Genomic DNA, 19689 nt, shown 5'->3' with positions numbered 1-19689 from the left:
ATCATCAATAGACTACAGATTTATTTATAAATGCATTTCAGTTGACTGCTGTTGTGAGAAACACCAATGCAATTTGATAATCACCTCTAATTTGTGGTTTTAGTAAAAAAAAAAAAAACCATCAAAGCTCTCCATGGAAATTTCTTTAATGAGAGGTTTTATGCATATGTGTAGCTTTCAAGATCATTGATTACAAAAGCAGTTTTGCTCTATTTTTAAACAAACAGCACAGTCTTCCTGCTTCTAGTGTTTCGATTTCCACCTCATTAATGTTCCAGATCTGCTGCATTTGAACTAAACCTGCTGTGCCTCTATTTAAAGCCAGGAAATGTGCTAGAGTGGACCGGAATATTTAGCTGAAGTTAATTTAATCACCCCATGTAATGGTTCATTAATAGTCCTGCTGTTAAATATTGCATAGTGGAAAAGAAACAACATAGCAAAGGATGATGAGTAATATGTATTTAAGGATTACTGTGTGCAATTTTGTAGTCTACAACATGTGTTTTGGTGGTGTTTTAAGAAAAAAACAATCTAAACACAGAAGCAGGTTTGGGACGCCACCTTCTGGACAATTTGGATTTAAAAAAATCTGGAGTAGAAGCCTTTAAAGACCTAAAGATCATATTATAAACCCGACATCAGTACACTAAATGAATAAACCAAACCAACAATCATATTGATCTTGAAAGATCATTTTGCAAAATCAGCTGCACTTTCACGGATTAATGCTTTTATCCTCATAAGAGAGGTAACACTGCAGATGTTTTCACAGACAGCATACAAAATTATATTTGTATATTAAAAAGTACAAGTAATAATTAATATTAATAATTTTAATAGAATAACAGCACAAGGGACAATGACAACTGCAACAAAAGCGGATCACAAAAAGGGACATTTTAAGTAAATAACTTTAAAGAATCAGGTAACAGAAACAAAATCAGCCAAAATTTCCATTCTACTGTACGTCAAAAACACTTACAGTAAGTGCTATTTGTTTTAAGCTTTATAAAATACATTAAAAAGCAGGGAGCATTTTTATTTCCTTCAAGGAAAAGTACTATAAAATAAGTTACAGTACAGTGAATGTGTCTAAACTGACTTTGTTCCCGTCTTCCAGCCTTAAGCGTAGACATCGAAATATCAGAAGTACATCGTACAGGAGTAAAAAGATGCTTTGTTCTTTTATAAAACAATTATTTCCTCCTTTAAACAAGCAGGAAAAATTGCCAAGATGTCAATAATTACATAAAATATAAGTGCACGTGTTCATTAGTACTACCACACGTACGCACACACACACACACACACTCACAATCACGCACAACCACACACACGCTTGTTTTGTACAGCTTTCTGTCGTTCGAATGTTGCATATCAAATAACGTTTAATCTTTGTGCTGAAATAACTACATTTTTATTCGAATTACTTCATGAGCATGAATACAAAAAAACAAAACAGACAAGATTCTTCATATTTGATAGTGTGGCCTAGGGGGCACTCACACGTCGTCAGCTGGCAGATGCGGGATGTTGAATCTTGGTCTAGTAAAGAAAGCCATCTTCTCTCTGCAGCAGGAAAGATTAATACATTTAGTATTATTCAGAATTGTCACAACAAGATCCCTACGTGCTTTGTTGCCGAGTAAGAGATGACTCACTTGAACGTCTGCACAGGGAGGGGCTCTTTGTGGCTCTGGCCCCTCATTTGCAAAACCTCTTTTGAGGCCTTTCGTAACCTCCTCTCAGCAGCTTCCTCCTGCCTCTGCTCCTGTCTACTCTGCTTGGCCTGCGAGAGAGAAATGAGGGAAAAGAGAAAGAAATGATCAATTGATTTTAAATAGAATTTACAATTCACAGTGTCTTAGAATGGTTGCCTCTATTTATTTAGGTCAGTCATAGTTTTAAAAGCATGCGTTTAAGACTTTTTGTACATTTTCTCTTAGGAAGTCTGGTAAATTGGTGTTCCACCAACGTACTCTGATTTTCAAAACAAAAATTTGGAAAATGATCAACTGACAAAACACCAAATGCAACAGTTTAATTATGTATGATTTATAATAAATTACACAGAATAATTAATTAATATTAATTAACAGTAACACATTACAATATGTACAATGTGAACATAAGGTAATTAAATATTAAATGAAACAATGTTAATTCTTAAGATACTATTGTTCGTTATTAACTCATGTTCCTTCATAATATAACTAAGGTTACATTTATACAGCTTCATCTTAAAAATGTATACCATTCAAAATGTTGGGTCCAAAAAGCTTTACACTTTTTTTTTTTTTATTAAAGAAATTAATACTTTTATTTAGCAAAGATGCCCTAAATTGATCAAAATGACAGTGAAAACATTTATGTTGTTACAAAAACAATTCTTATGTTCTTATGAAAAAAAAAAAATGGTTTCCCAAAAAATGTAATAAAATAAATAAATAAAAATGAAGCAGCACAACTGTTTTCATCTTACAGAATTAAAGGTAATGTTTCTTCAGCAGCAAATCAGCATATTAAAATTACTTCTGAAACTAAATGATTGATTTGTCATCTGGAATAAATTATACAGAAAACAGTTATTTTAAATTGTAATATTTCACAATATTGCCATTTTACTGTATTTTTGATTTTGGAAATGCAGCCTTGGTGAGCATAAGAGACTTCAAACAAAAACATCTTACTGCCTCCAAACTTTTAAATGGTAACATTTTGCAAGAGATTAAATTTGTTACATTACATTTTAATCAAGCAATTAATTAACTAATGTTAATTTATAATAACACTATTGCCCATTGTTAATTTATATTCATTCATAAAAGTAATAACTAATGTTAAATGTATACAATTTGAAATGCTAAAAATGCACATGTGGAAATTAACCTAGATGAATATATACTGTAAAAGTATTGTTCATTGTTCATAACGAATGCATATATGTTAGCCAAAGTGTTACCAAATTAATATACACGTAAAACTGTAAATATGTTAATTTGGAAAGTGTCAGAGTGAATGCAAAAAAAGACATCTATATGTGCAGTACCTGTCTCTGGGCCTCACGTAGCAGGTTTCGGAAATGCTCATCCCGCAGGGCCCAGTGAGGAAGGTCCGCGGGGCCACGGGGGCCCTGCATGGGCTCCTCCAGCCGCAGTTTGAGCTCCCGCAGTGCGGCCAGCTCTTCGCTCAGCTGCCTCTGTCGTGTACGGCAGGCCTGGAGGTCCAGCTCCAGGTCCAGAGAGGTACGTGTGGGCTGCTCAGCCAGAGAGGAGTGGCGAGACTGCTGCGTTCACGTAAAAAGGACACATAAGTACACTTCCAGAGCAAAAGACGAATAATAAAAATGCGTGTAAAACAGCAACACTGTCATCATTCCAACCTGTTTATATCGCAGGGTTCGTCTCTCTAGAGTGTTTCTGATAAAGGGGGATTTCTTTGGTAGAGTAGAGCTATCACTGTCACTTCTATACAACTGTGAAGGAGGGAAAACATCATGTAAAGCTGTTTTTTTTTATTGATGCAAGGTTTATCATTATCATTTATTTTGTTCTAATCATATAATTTGGTTTGAGTCCAATCATTTTTAATTTAACTGTTTAACTTTAATCTACTTGATTAATTAATTTATGAAATGAAGCCACAAAATGTTTTACATGTTATGACCATGTAATAATATATGCTACAGGGTTATTTAATATGCAGAACATTTTGTGGCTTAATTTCATTATTGTGACTATTACTGTATATTAGGATCACGGAACATATCATTACTGTAATATAAAATGACTCATACTGTGTTTGAAGACTTTGGCCACTAATCCACAGTGTGTGAAGTGTGTGTTTCTACCTACCCTACAGACATACTGACTGCGCGCTCCAGGTGAAAACGTCTGAGATCTGACTATTGTGCTGCTGCGCATGAACGGTGAGCTGTGACCCCAGCGGCCTGTCCTTTCCTTCGGCCGCATTCTCAGTGGCTCTGGAAGCACACCTTCTGTGTTGGTCGCCTTGTCCACCTATGGGAAAAACAAAAACACAAAATAAATTTGTTTAATGATCCATTTTATAGTTCATTGCTCTTCTGCAAAGCAAAGTATTTTATTTTTTTTATTCAGCAGTGATACATTAAATTGATCAAAAGTGACGGTAAAGATTTTTACATTGTTGCAAAAAAAATATACTTAAAGTCCCCATGAAATCAAAATTAAAGTTTTTTGGGTGTTAGTATCAATATGTTAGTCTTAAGGTTATCTATAAGGCAGTGTGCTCCAAAACAGTGACAAAATTCGCATTTAGAAGATATAAGCGTTCAAAGCTTGCAGTTCGTCACTTCCGCCAAAACGGCTCAACATTTTTTTTTGACGTCACATCGTACTTCAGATTCTAGAGAGCATTTGATTGGACAGAAAGTTTGATGAGAAGCTGAAGCGCCCGCCCCCTACACTATAAAATAGACGCTGAAGCTGCAGCTGAAATCGGTCACTTGTCCACAGAATTAGTATTTTCTGTACAGTGAATGGCACGTAGTGCACTATATAGGGGACAGGGAACGATTCAAACAGTGTAAATATGCTTTCCATTGAGGAAAAAAAGAAGTCTGGTTTCGCGCTGTCACGCTAACCACCGCACCGCACACACACTCTGCTCCGGTCCAGAGATACGATAGCACGGAGCGGATCACATGCGCGAGTCGGCGCAGACCACAAAATGAATCTGAGCTATTTGATTTCTACACAGAATGCTATATTTTATAGCAATATGGATGAGATTGTGGTGGGCATACCCTGTCGAATGCGGATTTATGGAGCTCAATGGCTCTGAACGGCTCTAGCCCAAGCTGTGATATAAACGAACGCTATTGGCCATTTTAAAAAGGGGCGGGGCTGCTTGATATGTCCCGCCCTGTCTTCCCGTTTCAGTTAAAATGACATCAACACAGAGTAACGCTGCGTGTTTCTAAGCATTTATAGGGACCTTTAAGAAATTGCTGTTTTGAATTCATAAAAAAAAAAAAAGTCAAATGTAGTCAGCATTGATGATAATAATAAGAAATTCTTGAGCATCAAAAAAAAATCACCAAATATTAGAATGATTTCTGAAGGATCATGTGACACTGAAGAATGGAGTAATGCCATCACAGGAATATATCATATATTAAAATATGATAGGTATTTTAATTTGTAATAATATTTCACAATATTACCATTTCATTTTTGATCAAACACTTTTCAAAAATATTACTAACCCCAAACTTTTGACCAGCAGTGTAAGTCTCAAAGAAAATCTCGAAAAAAAAAAAGTTTGAATTTTTTTTGTTTGATGCTGTGTGAATTACAACAAAGTATTATTTGAACATCCTGAGTGTGTAAACGAAACATTTTTAGTAATTATAATAGAACTTTAACAGACAAGCAAACCACAGTGTTTAAGAGCAGAAATGTATAGCTTGTATTTAAAGAACTTCTTATCAATTCAATAAGAGGAGAATTCATACAGTTGCTTTGACTTCTGTAACACTTCACAATACCTTTACTATTGGATTTGTCTCTGCAGGCTGGAGACAGCGTCTCACAGAGTTCAGGCAGATACCTTCACCGCAAAGACTCTCAGGACAGGGAATGACAAACGCTGTACTGTTACTGCAGCCGCTGTCCACTGACTCAGCCTGCCAACTCCTGAATCACACACAGCAGTTAGAACACACAAACTCTGGAACATCATCTGATATAAGTGCTCTTACAGCCATAAGCTCAAAGATTTATTGGTTTATAGAAAGACAATGAGTGTGTGGACCTCTCAGAAACTGATTCTCCTTGCTCTTCCTTTCTTTCCAGCTCCTCTTCACTCCTCTGTAACTCTTTCTTCATCTCCTCCAAATGAGCCACCACAGACACCTATTCGAAAGTAGGCAGAGAAAAAATATTTTTGATGTTATGTTTGATTTTGTTGTTGTTATTTTTAACTAAATATGCAGAGCCAACTAAAAACCAGTCGTTTTGTAGGTTGATTTCTCTTGTAAAGTGTAAAAACTGCTTTAAACATTGTTCTGTTTGTTCACAAAATCTTTATAAACATTGGCATAAAATATTTTTGCATTAAACAGCCATGTCATCATCTAAGAACAAAAAAAAAAGGAAAATATAATTTCCCCCATTCAATCTAATAATAATAACAATAAATAATAATCATTTATTATTAACAGTAATATATATATTTTTTTTTATTATCATTAGAATTATACAAATTTAATGAATGAAGACTAAATATTACTATTGCAATAACACTACTGAACTAATATTAAAAAGTATATTATTATTATTAAATAATTTGTAAAAACGGTAAATTACAATATTATTGTTTATGGTTAGGCCTGTCACGATAACAACTTTTTGTTGTGAAAACATGGTGACATTCATTTTTAAGTAAATATAATGGGCGATATATTGCGTCACCAAAAATGATTGAGGTCATGTACATATATTGTGCGATAAGTCGATATATTGATTATTGCGACAGGCCTATTTATGGTTGTCTTAATTTCTTTGCTTTAAGACGATAGAGCTTTTCTTGTCAGAAAACTCCTGGAAGACTTTAGTCGCAATGAAATCAAAATTGGCAATTCTTATTTTTTCGAGGAATATAGCAGTGTTTATTATAAATTATTTATCTGTGCTAATGATTATTATTATAATTTTTTTAATTCCTGTTTTTTTTTTTCTCAACACAAACTATTCTCATCACAAATTTGAGAAGATGGTTGGTGTATTATTGCATTTTGTGTAGGGCAGCAAATTGAGGCCATGACTGAACTAAAACATGGGAACAAATTCTCTGCATGCCATATGCGCAGTTTCATACGAACAATTTCATTTAAGAGAGAGATCTTCAGTGGATCTTCAGTAATCTCTGATAATGCTTTAGCCAGATGAAGAAAAGTCTCCAGTGCTGTCAGCTCACCTCCAGCTTGCCTTGCCCTTCGCTCTTCTCCTCTTCATCCATGATGCGGTTGGGTTGACTGTGGCATCTGTGCTCAGGCCTGTGGTTCTCTGTGTTGTGGATATGCACTTTAAGCCACTGGAAGAGCATTTCAGTGCTGCCTGCACAGTCTGTCAGCGAGACGTGAGCAGAGCCCTGAGCCACAAACAGATACGGGTCAGTTTAGCATCTCATAGCCATATAAACACTAAAGCTAAGGCAGAAAACACATTTCAACAACTTTAAATGCTCTTTTTGTACATGCAGTGGGGTCCAAAACTACTTCTAATTTGCATTTGCATACAAAACGTTTTATTGCTAATTATATTATCTGCATAATAATGAATTGAGTGAATTTTAGTCTAACCAGTAGCTCCTCCTGGGCGAGGGGTCCTACAGCACAGAGGTTTAACTGTAATGCATGGCCCCCGGGGCCTCCAGCACTCAGGGGGATCCGGAAGCCCTCATTAAAGCTGAGAAGAGATTGAGGCTCCTGGGCCTTACAGCAGTAATATATGCAGGGCCGACTGGAGTCCACCGGGAGAACATGAACCTTCACAATTCTGAGAGAGACAAACAAGGAGAAAACGCTACTTGTGAACGTCAATGTGTATGTGTGCATAAATTGTTTCTGCAGAGGATATCACTGCAGTAGAGAAGGATGAGTGTATTCGTGGAAAGCTGATGGGACTACTTACACTTTGCATCCATCTCTAACAGTGGCCTTGCTTAAATTTCTCATCTGAAGGACATGCAGCAGCAAAAACATGCCATTCGAATCATATCTGTAAGAGAACAGCCCAGAGCAGATGAACGAGCAAATTAATGGTTAATAGTGATTTGGTACATTATGATGAGGGAATGAGAGGCAGGTATGAGTATGAGCGTGTGTGGTGCTTACAGAAGACCAATCTGAATCTGAACTGGATCTGAGGCTGGGACATCTTGAGTAAAACTGACTTCTTCTGATTCCTCTGTCCTACTGGAAAAAGACATTTAGACATTTATTAATAATTATAGCACTAAAACAACTAAATTTAACTGCATTCAGGTATATATACAATACCGGTCAATTACATTACCCTTCAATTATGTTCAAGTACATTTCTTATCTTTTTCTCTTTCTCTCTTACTCTCTTTTTGAAAGAGTGTCTTATGCTCACCATGGCTGCATTTATTTGATCAAAAATACAGTAAAAACTGTAATATTGTAAAATATTATTACAATTTAAAATAAATGCTTTCTATTTGAATTTATTTTAAAATATAATTTATTCTTGTAAAATTGAAATATTTTGTAACAGTGTAAAAGTCTTTATTTTCAATTTTAAACAATACATCCTTGCTAAATATAAGTATTAATTCTTTCAAAAAAAATCTTACTGACCTCAATCTTTTGAACAATATTCTGTAGATACTATTTATATCTTCACAATAGTGTGAAGATATAAAAATAATGCATATTTAACACATTCTAAAGTAGGTACAGGCCAATGGGATGATTATTAAAATATTTTTTATTAAAATATTAACAATATTGGTTAATTTAAAAATGTCCAATAATTGAGGGATTATGGAGATACAGTGAGTATTATTATACAAAGACAACTTTAATAGTATTTTTTCTTTTATAATATATACTTTCCTATATAGTTTGGGAACAACATGAGGGTGAGTGAACGGAAGACAGAATTTGTTTTTTTTTTTGTTTGTTTTTTTGGTGAACTATCAGTTTAAAGTTTTTATCTTTATTGCAGAATCTTCTCTCACCTTCTGCTCCACGCTTCAAACACCCCACTGTCTGTTGCCAAAATGTCTTCATTTACTCCTGCAGACACTCGTCTTGCTCTTCTGCTGGTCCTACTTGCACTTTTACAGCGCAGGGTCACTCCTATACATAGTCACACACACACACACACACACACACACACACACACACAAAAACAGGAAATTATTATTTTTTTTATTAGAACAGTGTGATTAAATGTTTAAAGCTGTTGTTGTTTTTTTTTAACATTTATTCAATATGACATTATTATTTCCAAAAATTTGATATTTTTAAACTTTTATTTCTAAACATTTTAAATGAACAATAATTACATCTTTTATTCGGTTTTCTATCCTTAGAAATGAACCTAATGGCTTAACATGTCAATTATGAAAAAAATTAAATTAACTGCAATTAAATATTTTAAATCAACTGATCAGTCAGTTGCAATTTGCTATTCATCACCTGTGGAGCTGTGTGTTCCTTGGAGAACTCCATCTCTATGGCTCTTCCCCTCCAGGAGGTGTGCAGTGGCTGGGATTCCCACTTCCCCTTCCCCAGGAAGAGTAGTATGCTGCTGAGATTGAGTCTGATTCCGTAGTCCTTCAGCCAGCAGACCCCTGCTGGCCACCTCCATGTACTCCTCTGTCATTTGGGCCAGAGGGCAGTCCTGGGGGGCCGAGTGGTAGGTGGTGTCCATGGGGGAGCTGGGAGGGGAGAGCGAGGAGAGCGAGGACCGAGAAGAGAGAGAGGTGAGAGACTGTGGTGTGTCGTGGGACCGTTTTGGGCCGAAGGCTGAACCATCCCTGCTGTGGGTCTCCAAGGGGAGAAGGTAGCGGAAAGATGGGTCCAGAACATCAGAGCTGCCTTCTGTTCGTTCATACTGGGGCAGGCCGTAGATGTCAGTGAAGCTGATGGAGCTGAGAGAACCACGGCTGGATGCCAAAGAGCCACGACTGGAAGCTAAAGAGCCACGGCTACTGCTGGAGGATACAGTCAGATTACTGGCTGACAGGCTGCACACACAGACAGAGATGGTCATTTTGGGTTCGACGTGGTTAGACATCCTGTATTTGTCTTTGTGTTTTCATCTTTTCATTATGGCTGTCAATTGATGATATATTCATATTCAAAAATATATATTATTTGATATGCTGGTTGTTTAAATCAGTCTCAATAATCACACTGTATACTGTATCAACATTTGCTGTGAAAAACGACAAATGATAATAAAGCTTTAGAAAAGAGGCTTCAAAAGTCAAATGTCAATTTTTGTTGAACATAAGTATATTGGTGGCTTACAATCCAAAGCAATCCATCCTTTTTAAAATACCATTTTATAATTAATATACATGTATATTTATTTTTATATTATTAAACAACGTATTAATGTTGTATTTAAATTTATTGCTATATCAGCTTCATCTATTACTACATTATTACATGGCAGATACAAATGAAACATTCAACAACATCATATCATAAATACAATATAATAAAAACAAACCTTTTATTCTTTAAATTTGAAGTACACAAAAAAAGGCAAGATTAAGCACAATTCTATAAAGATTCTTTTAATGTACTTTTGATTAAAGTTGTAAACAGTTTTCTGGGTCCATAAATAAGTCCTTAAAAGTTTGTCCTGATAAAATTACTTTATATTATTATATTATATTATATAGTTCATAGATTATAAATTCAGTTAATTGTACTAAATAAGTGTGTCAAACAGACAGCCCTAGTTTTGAGTTATGCTTTCTGAATCAAGTTTGTATGAGGGCGTTCAGGTCGTGTGTGTGATGTACCTCTTCAGCTGAGAGTGTAGATAGGTGGTGATACGGGTGGCTTCCTCAAGTTGCCTCATAAGTGCATTCCTCTTCTCCTGCTGTAATATCCTACACAACACACATTATGATACAGATTTACCACATTTAATAAATACAGTCAGTCGGATTTAACCAACCATTTGATGTCTGCTTGATCTCACAGAATCATAGACTGTAGATCACAAATGTTAATATGTTCAATTGTTCATTGTGCAAAAGTGGGAATGATTTAAGCGCATAGTTTGCGGAAGAAGACTATTGTGGTATAAGATTTATGTAATTTAATTTTCACCATCATAAGAAAATTTAATTTTACCATTTTATGGCTCCTAATGTCACAAAAAGAAATGGATCAATATCCATAACATGACAGAAAAACATGCAGGTGGCACCTGGCAAAACAACCCCTATATGTCTCAGCTGAGGTCTCAGATCTAAGACGCTCATAATGAGCAGATCAGAGCTGGAACAAGTACATCTGCTTTGCTCAGTGGGGAAATTAGGGCTCCCTTATTTACCTCTGCGGGCATCTACAAAACTTTTACTGAACTATTTTGTTTGCAAGATTTCCTGATAGCAAATACATAATTCTCCCACCATGTTTTGAGTGGAGGTATATTATGTTTACGGGACATGCTTTTCTTTACTGCCATGCTAGTGCAAATTTTCTTTTTTTCGCATCGAACCTGCCAAGTAGCCCTTCACAATCCCTCAGAATTCACAAATTGAGATACACTTGATCAGTTTTCTTTTAGAAGACTACACATGCTTAAACATCTACAAAATCTAACAAGTCTACTCTATTCCACAGACATGACTGTGTATGAAGAAATAAAGCAGACCTCTGATTGGCTCCCTGGCTCTGGACACTCTGGGCTTTCTGCACCTCCTCCTCCAGCCTGCGTTTCTCCTCCTGCAGCTGAAGCAGCGTGTCTGGGGAGTGCTGCTGCTGGCTAAGTAGAGTGATCTCCTGGAGTAGGGCCTCCTTCTCCCGCAGCAGCTGCAGACAGTCCCAATCCCGATCGGCTTCTGCTCGTCCAGACCAGCTCTCACTGTCCAACTGAGCCAACTGATGCTGAATACTGGACATCCTGAGAGACAAGGGATCAATTTTAATGTCTGTAAGCAGATACACGCAAGAGCAAATCAAATAAAACACATGATGAGAGGATTGTGTTCACATAGGCTACACATGATTTGTATTAAATAAATTCAATACTAATCATACTAATGTTCAAAAGTTTGAGGTTAGTAAGATTTTTTTATTGAAAAAAAACAAACAAACAATTGCATTCAACAAGGATGCATTAAATTTGATCATAAGTGACAGTAAAGACTTTTACATTGTTACAAAAATTACTTTTTTTCAATAAATGCTGCTCTTTTGAACCTTCTATTCATCAGAATCCTGAAACAGTATTAAAATAGTACAATTAAATATAAAAAAAACAATATTAAGCTCCACAACTGGTTTAAATAATAATAATAATAAATGTTTCTTGAGCAGCAAATCTGCATATTAGAATGATTTCTGAATGATCATGTGATACTGAAAACATTTTAAAATATATTAAAATAAAAGGTCATTTTAAATTGTAATAGTTCACAATATTACCGTTTTTGTTGGATCTTTGAAAAAAATATTTTAAAACTGGAAAGAAAAAAATAGTAAAATAGATAAATAATATTATAATGGTATATAGGAATAATGGCATGAACAGAATGTAATATTGTGAATATGTCTATGTGTGTGAGGGTGTAAAAGTGCTGGCAAAAACATTAAAGAACAGACAGAGACTGCAGCTTTATGTTTGACATGAGAAATTGTGTTTCTGCACTTTTTGAGTTCAGATATTGTGACTCAGAGAGCATGCAAGTTTCCACAGCTTTGTCCTCTCTCAACTCACTCTCTTTTCCCCCTCACTTTCTCTCTCTCTCTCTGATGTCATACCTGGCACTTTACGGCCAGCTCTGTTGCCATGGAAACATGCATCTTGTAAAAAGGTTTGCATGGAGCCACTGTTACAACAGAGAGGCCAAAAGCTACAGCATCAGTTCCTCCTCAAATATATAGAAGATTCCAAGTGCAATGTATGCCACATCAATCCACCACTCTACTTTAATACAAACCACTAATCCAGCAAATCCAGACAGGGTTTCCCTTAAAGGCAGTGGACAAGGCACATGACTATACTTTCAGGAATCACAGCCAGCCTGAATAGAAGTTCCTTGGTCAACTACTTCGGCTTCTTGAAATCACATGATTGAAATCAGGTGATATTGAGAGGTGTGATACAATTTTCATAGTAATCTGAATTATTTTTTACACAGTAGATGAAAAATGGGTGGAAATTCATATAATAACATCAGGTTCCATGCATATTTAGTAACCAGAATATCATATAGATACTGGCCAGTATCTGACCACCTAGCAACTGTCAGAACACCCCTTAACAATGCCATATGACAACAACAACCTCTCACCACAGTGACCACCAACTTTTTTTGGCAGCCCAGGTTCAGGAAAAAAAAATATTTTGGGATTTAGAGAAATTTGTCAAAAAATTCTAAGCCATAAACCAAAACAACCAGCTCCAAGATGAATCACAACATTATAAATTTGAAGCAAAAAAAAAAGTTTTTAATTAAAGAAAAAAGTGAAAGACAGTGTACTTAACATTATGATACATTATGCATTTGCACTGCAAAGACATTTTTTTTTTTTTTTAAATGATGCTGAAACCACAGTGAATTTTGAATTCTGTACATACTTTATATACATATGCACATACTAAATTTTAACAACCTGAAAGCTCATGGTAGGTCTGTTTTAAAGGGTTTATAGGTTATTCATAAAAATCTATTTCTCTGTAGAGAAAATAAATTGAATTTTACCTCCAGCACCAGACTGTTATGCAGTATGCTATATGTCTGTTGTTCATAATAGGTATGCAGTGCATATTTGCAAATCCACTTACTTTTTCTTAGCCTCTTCATACTGCCAACTGAGTTTGACTCTGTCTGCAAGCAGTGATGACTCCTGGGTGCCAAACTGTAAGAGAGAAAATACCGTTATTAATTATTGAGCATGATGATTGTAAATGTATCTCTGTGATGACACAAAATTATAATGTCAAATATAAAATAACTGAAACTTCAGTTGTAAAACAATGACAACAACAACAAAATCCTGACAAACCTCTCCCATCAGATCAGTCTGGCAGCCAGTCTCTGTGTATTGTTGCACACTACAGGAGTCACCGAGGGTTTCAGCACTGTTGGCCACCTCATTAATGGAGTCACAGAAGTTCAGCGTCAGCTTGGCCAGGCTCTGTGCACAACAAAATTATAACAAATTAAAGAGATATTCATAACAGAAGTTCTCAGTGATCACTTGTGAACACAAGATGGCAGCACCTCTTAAAATAAAAGATATTTGAGAGGGAGCTGAAGGTGTTGAAATGATTAACATATTATGGGACATATCAATATCTATTCAGCGATTATTGATGCACTCAGTACACAGAGACAACTAAACTAAAACCATACTAACTAAAGACTAAAACCATAAGAAAACTTTTGCTAGCTGAAATAAACTAAATTTTAACTGAAATAAAATGAAATAAGAAACTTAAACTTTTTTTTTTATTTCAGTTAGTTGCCAATGCAACATTTCAAATTTTCATTTAGTTTAACTTGATGCACTAAAATAAACTAAAACGTAAAGAAAAATAATAAAAACTATATAGAAATATTAAAAAAATAATAATATATGTGACAAAAAATTTTAGTTCAAAATTAATAAAACTTTTAAATTATAAATTGAAAATATAACAATAAAAACTAACATAAATATCAATAAAAACTACAACAGAATCTCAGTGATATTAAAATAACACTGACATGAATTTCTGCCTGCAATACATTTTACTTCTGTAACAACAATTCCGAGTGAATCATTATTTTCAACGAGGAATAAAAAAAATGGAAAACAGAACTTTTATCCATTAGGAATTCTGAACTGCATTCTGAAAAGTGGGTATTACACACCAGAAAAGAGCTGAACTGAATAAGAGTTTGCCAAAACAATACTGTGATGATGTAGTTCATCAATTATTAACATTGTAAATCTATTTTTTTGTATTTAAATATATATTTTTTATTTATATAAATTTATAACACTACATTTTGTGTTAACTTACCTTGCCATTAAATTATAAAAAAATATATTTTTAAAAGTATAAAAATATAAGAATACATACATACTGTATATACAGTATATATAAAAACATTTTTCCAATTCAAGGAAAAATCTATGAAGGTGATGGATTTGGGTCTGTCTAACCTGGATGAGGTCCTGCCTCTCTTTCTCGCCGGTGCTGATGGCCTTTTTAATGCTGCGCAGCTCGCTGAAGATGGCCTGTGCTTCATCTAGTTTGTAATTGGTCTGACTGCTGGACATCTTCCGGTCAATTCTGCTCAAGACAACACACAAGAAAAAAACATCAGCCATGTTGTTAATCTGCTGACATGAATTGTTAATGGGGCACAGTGAGCAGAAAAGAATAGAATAGAAAATACAAATACACAGGTTTCTTTCTTACACACAATAATGCATTGGAGATCTAGCAGATCAAATCAAGCACTAGACATATGCCATCATTTCCAGTGAAAGAATATTTGTTGCAGCACCGATGAGTCTAAATGTAGACTGACATTGTGTTCCATTCTCCATGGCTGTGCACTGTCTGCACCTGGAAATGTATGCTAATAAACATCTACATATGGTTTAAAGAATCCTTGTGCAGCTGAACTAATTATAAAGAATTAAACTAGCAATGACATCAGTGTTTATTTACGCCAAACGGTGTTACTCTACCAGAGCCAATCCAACCTCACTGCTCGACACAAAGTTAATATACCACCATCGAAGTCATACAGTATTGTGTGAGAATGTTAAAGGGGTCATATGATGCGATTTCAAGTTTTCCTTTCTCTTTGAAGTGTTACAAGCTGTTCGTGAATAGATAAGATCCCTCTCAAACCCAAAGAGATATTCTTTATAAAAGTTAAGACTGGTCCACGCCCTCCTAAAATGCCTCGTTTAAACACGCCCCCACATGTCTACGTCACGATGTGGGAAGATTTGCATAACGCCGCCCAAATGTTCACGCAAAGAAAGATGGCGTAACTTTATTGTTGCTGCCACCGCCGCCGCTGCCGCCATGTCGTGCAATCACAACGCACTGGATAGCTGGCCAATCAGAGCACACCTCGCTTTTCAGACCGATGAGATTTGTAAAAATAGACACGTTTCAGAAAGGCGGGGCATAGAGGAGAAACAATAATGTACAGTATGTGGAAAATAATGTGTTTTTTGAACCTTAAACCACACAAACACATTTCATTACACCAAATACACAAAATAATGTTCTTTTTAGCAACATCATATGACCCCTTTAAAGAGAGAGGAAAAAAATCTGACTATTGCTTTTGAAGAGAAACTGTGAGAGATGGCAGTGGTAAATGTGATCTTAGATTTATTAAAACTTGCCTCGTGTCTAACAGACTGGTTAACCATTCATCCATGTTGGAATAATGTTGTTTTAACTTAAACCAGCTTCTAGTCTCAAAGGCATAATAATTAGGCAAGTGAAACTGGAGAGCACCACACTAAAACCCTCCCGTCGGGGAATGTCTGCCTTCTAAAGCACCAAAGCACTGTGGGATATATATCCTCCGGAGTGTAATGCCTGAAATGTTGGGCATAGAAACAGGATGCCATTCTAGAAACAGAAACAACCAGCTAAACTAGCTACAAAAAAGTTATAAAAATGCCTTTCAATGCCTCATTGTACATCAATTTGCACAGGAAAGCATTATGAAATAGTTTGCCTCTCAATATACTATTGAACGGTAAAAACGATAACATCTATAGCTTTCATACAGATGATAATGGACATGAAATTATAATAAATGAAATATATGATATTGAAAGTGTTGAAATTGATGGTTATATTCACGGGAGTGCGAGAGAGACTGCGTAAAGCATGTCTTTTACATCAGCGTGTCTCTGGCGTAGAGCCTGAGCTCCTGCCATAGGCCACTTCCTGCAGGCCACCCTCCTTCAACAGCAGGTACTGTCAGCTTGCCTGCCCTGCCTCTTCCTCTCCTCCTCTCCACACAAGCAGGGCTTTGTTTCCCCCCCCTTCAAACCTCCAACCTTTCAGAGCCCTGCCTGACCAGGACCCAAGTCTGCCAGGCTATTACGGACATCTGCCCACCCCATCCACCCCAATACCGCAGCGCACGACTGGCTGGTGACACAGAACAGACATGCTGGCTGCTAGTTTGTAAGATGTAGAAAGAGAAAAAGACAGGATGAAAGGGGAGGGATAATGTGACCTTATTAATACCATCCAAATTTAAGTTTAATATGTTTTCCTGTAGATATGTGAACACATTTCTTATAAAGTGGGTATTAAATTAGGATTATTCTCTCACCTACACTCAGGTTTTGGTATAAACTGATAAAATTAGGTTACCTAAAGTCATAAGATACATGGTGTACTGTTTAAGACCACCTTTGTGCCAAATAAAGGCAATATGCTCATCTTTATTAATTAAACAGTTCAACTTTGAGTAATACGCTTCACCAAATAAGTTTAACCAATGTAGTGTGCTTATTAGGAACTATAAGGGTTACACTATATACTTATATATATACTATAAGGGATAGTTCACCCAAAAAAATTATTTACTCACCCTTCATGCTGTTCCAAACCTGTATGAATTTACTTCTTCTGTTGAACAACAAAATAATATATTTTGAAGAACGCTGGTAACCAAACAGTTGCTGGTAGCCATTGACTTCCATAGTATTTTTTTCCATACTCTAGAAGTCAAGGGCTACCAGCAACTGTTTGAGTAAATGATGGCAGAGTCTTCATTTTTGGGCGAACTATCCCTTTAATAGAGCCTGATAAGTCATGTACAGAGGGAGCTTTTATTTTCTTAAAGTGCTGAGTAAAGAGTTAATCTTGCTATTCTGGGAGCAAGAAGAGTTGTGTTCTATCTAAGAGATAAGGGCCCTCACTGGGATGCAGGAAGCAGAGAGGAATTCGCTGCCAGATATCTTTGTGTTTTTCAAAATGCTTTCAAGCACTTTTTGCCCTCTCCTCATCCCTCCTCAATCTCTCTCTCTCTCTCTCTACTCTGGACTCTCACTCTTTCTCTGCTTATTGAGCTTTTCCTGCCTTGGCAACCCACAGTCAACTGGTGCATCCTCTTCCTGAGGTGGGTTTAGGTAAAATTCCCCACACACATTCCTGGATCATAAATTCATGAAAAATGCTACACAAACATTACAGAACAGCCAACAAACAGCTCCACTGGTTATTTAAACACAGCACCCTAAATACTATTCTGTTCTATTTTAGCATTGACAAACAGTATGAGAACAATACATTTAGTCAGACACGAAGCAGGTAATTAATTTGGATTGTTTTTTAAGGTTTGGTATCTAGTAATTGTTTGGTTTGCTGCTCCACTGAACTGAATAATAGTGAAATTAGGGCAGAAATTAGCCCTGAATGCACTAGCTAGCCATACTAACTATAAAGACCACTTTGTCTAAATGAAGAACTCTGGCTAAATATTACTGGAGTGCTAGCAAAACAGCTATTAATAATTCTCACACTTTGGGTAGGGTTTGTTTAAAAAAGTGTCAACCCAAATTAACTTCAGAAATTAATTTTGCCTAAATGTTAAACATATGACTCCATTCACACTTTGTTTTGTAGCCATTCATTATTCACACAAATACTGTGAGATAATATATAATATAAAATAACTTTATACTATTAAAGAAAAATTGGGCTCCTACTGAGCTACAATTATAAGATGTATCAATTTATCAATGTATCTCACCATTCAAAATGTGACCACCTGCTGTGATGTATTTTCTAATATCTGCATGTAGGATTTGTAATATTTTGGTATTTGGTATATAAAAAACTTAAAGCTCTTAACCAAAGCATAAAAACAAAACTTACCTAAAACTTTAAAACTATTTTTTTTCCTGCCTTGAAAGCAATGGTATTTCCATCTTTTCTACTTTTTATCTACTTTAACGGAAGATACAACTGCCTTGAAACTGAAAGAGAATGTCTGTTTGGGTTGATGTGTGTCTGTTTGTGCCACAATCACTCAACGGTGACGATTACTACAAACACTGACCCAATTCAGATGCACTTGGACAGTTTTCACAGCAACTCTTTGGTTGCTCCTTACGAAAGCTATACACTACCACTGAAAAGTTTGGGGTTGGGAATTTTTTTTAAAAGAAGTCTATTACACTCTTAGGTTGCATTTATTTGCTCAAAAATACAGTAAAACAAAAATATTGTAAATTTTATTACAATTTAAAATAACTTTTGTAGTTTATTATATTTTAAAATGTAAATTCTTCCTGCGATGGCAAAGCTGAAGTTTTCAATGTGGCACAATCATTTAGAAATCATTCTAATATGCTAATTTGGTGCTCAAGAAACATTTGTCATTATTATCAATGTTGAAAACAGTTGTGCTGCTTAATATTTTTGTGATTCTTTGATGAATAGAAAGTTCAAAAGTACAGCATTTAAAGGGATAGTTCACCCAAAAATGAAAATTTGATGTTTATCTGCTTACCCCCAGGGCATCCAAGATGTAGGTGACTTTGTTTTGTTTACACCACTATGTCCAACTGTCTTTGGGTGTGCGCACGGCATCCGGTGCGTGAGGTGTGTACGCGCTCTGGCGTAGTTTACGCAAGTGCCGGAAGTGATCTCTCGCATGTATACGTCACTCATTGTTTACACAGTGCACAGTCATTGTAGGTACGACGGCTAATCAAAATGGTACTTACTTGCGCTTATCCGGATTGTTCAAACCGACTTAAAACTAAAAGATTATGTTCTCTCGCGCAAACTCATTCGGGAGTGGTGACTTTCCACGTATTCCCAACTTCTGAGCCTGCTCGCCTGAAGTCATGGTTGATTGGTCTTCGGCTGGATATCAACACACCCATTAACGTAAACTACGCCAGAGCGCGTACACACCTCACGCACCGGA

General features: G+C 35.8%; 1 protein-coding gene across 3 annotated transcripts in view; it reads right to left on the bottom strand.

Moving 5' to 3' along the window:
* Positions 1 to 930: 930 nt before the first annotated feature.
* LOC107692367 (protein WWC3-like) overlaps positions 931 to 19689 on the bottom strand; it is a 61496-nt gene continuing 42737 nt past the window's right edge. The window contains exons 6-23 of one of the 3 annotated variants that reach the window (XM_016491369.1): positions 14921 to 15050; positions 13775 to 13906; positions 13554 to 13627; positions 11418 to 11666; positions 10555 to 10644; positions 9215 to 9765; positions 8752 to 8872; positions 7883 to 7963; positions 7680 to 7766; positions 7349 to 7544; positions 6964 to 7137; positions 5800 to 5900; positions 5534 to 5681; positions 3858 to 4022; positions 3386 to 3478; positions 3053 to 3286; positions 1665 to 1792; positions 931 to 1572 (exon numbers count right to left, since the gene is read on the bottom strand). In XM_016491369.1, the coding sequence (XP_016346855.1) occupies positions 1506 to 1572; positions 1665 to 1792; positions 3053 to 3286; positions 3386 to 3478; positions 3858 to 4022; positions 5534 to 5681; positions 5800 to 5900; positions 6964 to 7137; positions 7349 to 7544; positions 7680 to 7766; positions 7883 to 7963; positions 8752 to 8872; positions 9215 to 9765; positions 10555 to 10644; positions 11418 to 11666; positions 13554 to 13627; positions 13775 to 13906; positions 14921 to 15050 (2821 nt within the window). In that variant the 3' untranslated portion in view covers positions 931 to 1505. Of the gene's footprint in view, positions 1573 to 1664; positions 1793 to 3052; positions 3290 to 3385; positions 3479 to 3857; positions 4023 to 5533; positions 5682 to 5799; positions 5901 to 6963; positions 7138 to 7348; positions 7545 to 7679; positions 7767 to 7882; positions 7964 to 8751; positions 8873 to 9214; positions 9766 to 10554; positions 10645 to 11417; positions 11667 to 13553; positions 13628 to 13774; positions 13907 to 14920; positions 15051 to 19689 lie in introns of all 3 variants that reach the window. The other 2 variants (XM_016491367.1, XM_016491366.1) reach the window with 2 other exon arrangements.

Source organism: Sinocyclocheilus anshuiensis, unplaced genomic scaffold (assembly GCF_001515605.1).
Source record: "Sinocyclocheilus anshuiensis isolate Anshui unplaced genomic scaffold, SAMN03320099.WGS_v1.1 scaffold70, whole genome shotgun sequence".
In the NCBI taxonomy this organism is placed as follows: Eukaryota; Metazoa; Chordata; class Actinopteri; order Cypriniformes; family Cyprinidae; genus Sinocyclocheilus; species Sinocyclocheilus anshuiensis.
This window is presented reverse-complemented; position numbering and strand designations above follow the sequence as displayed.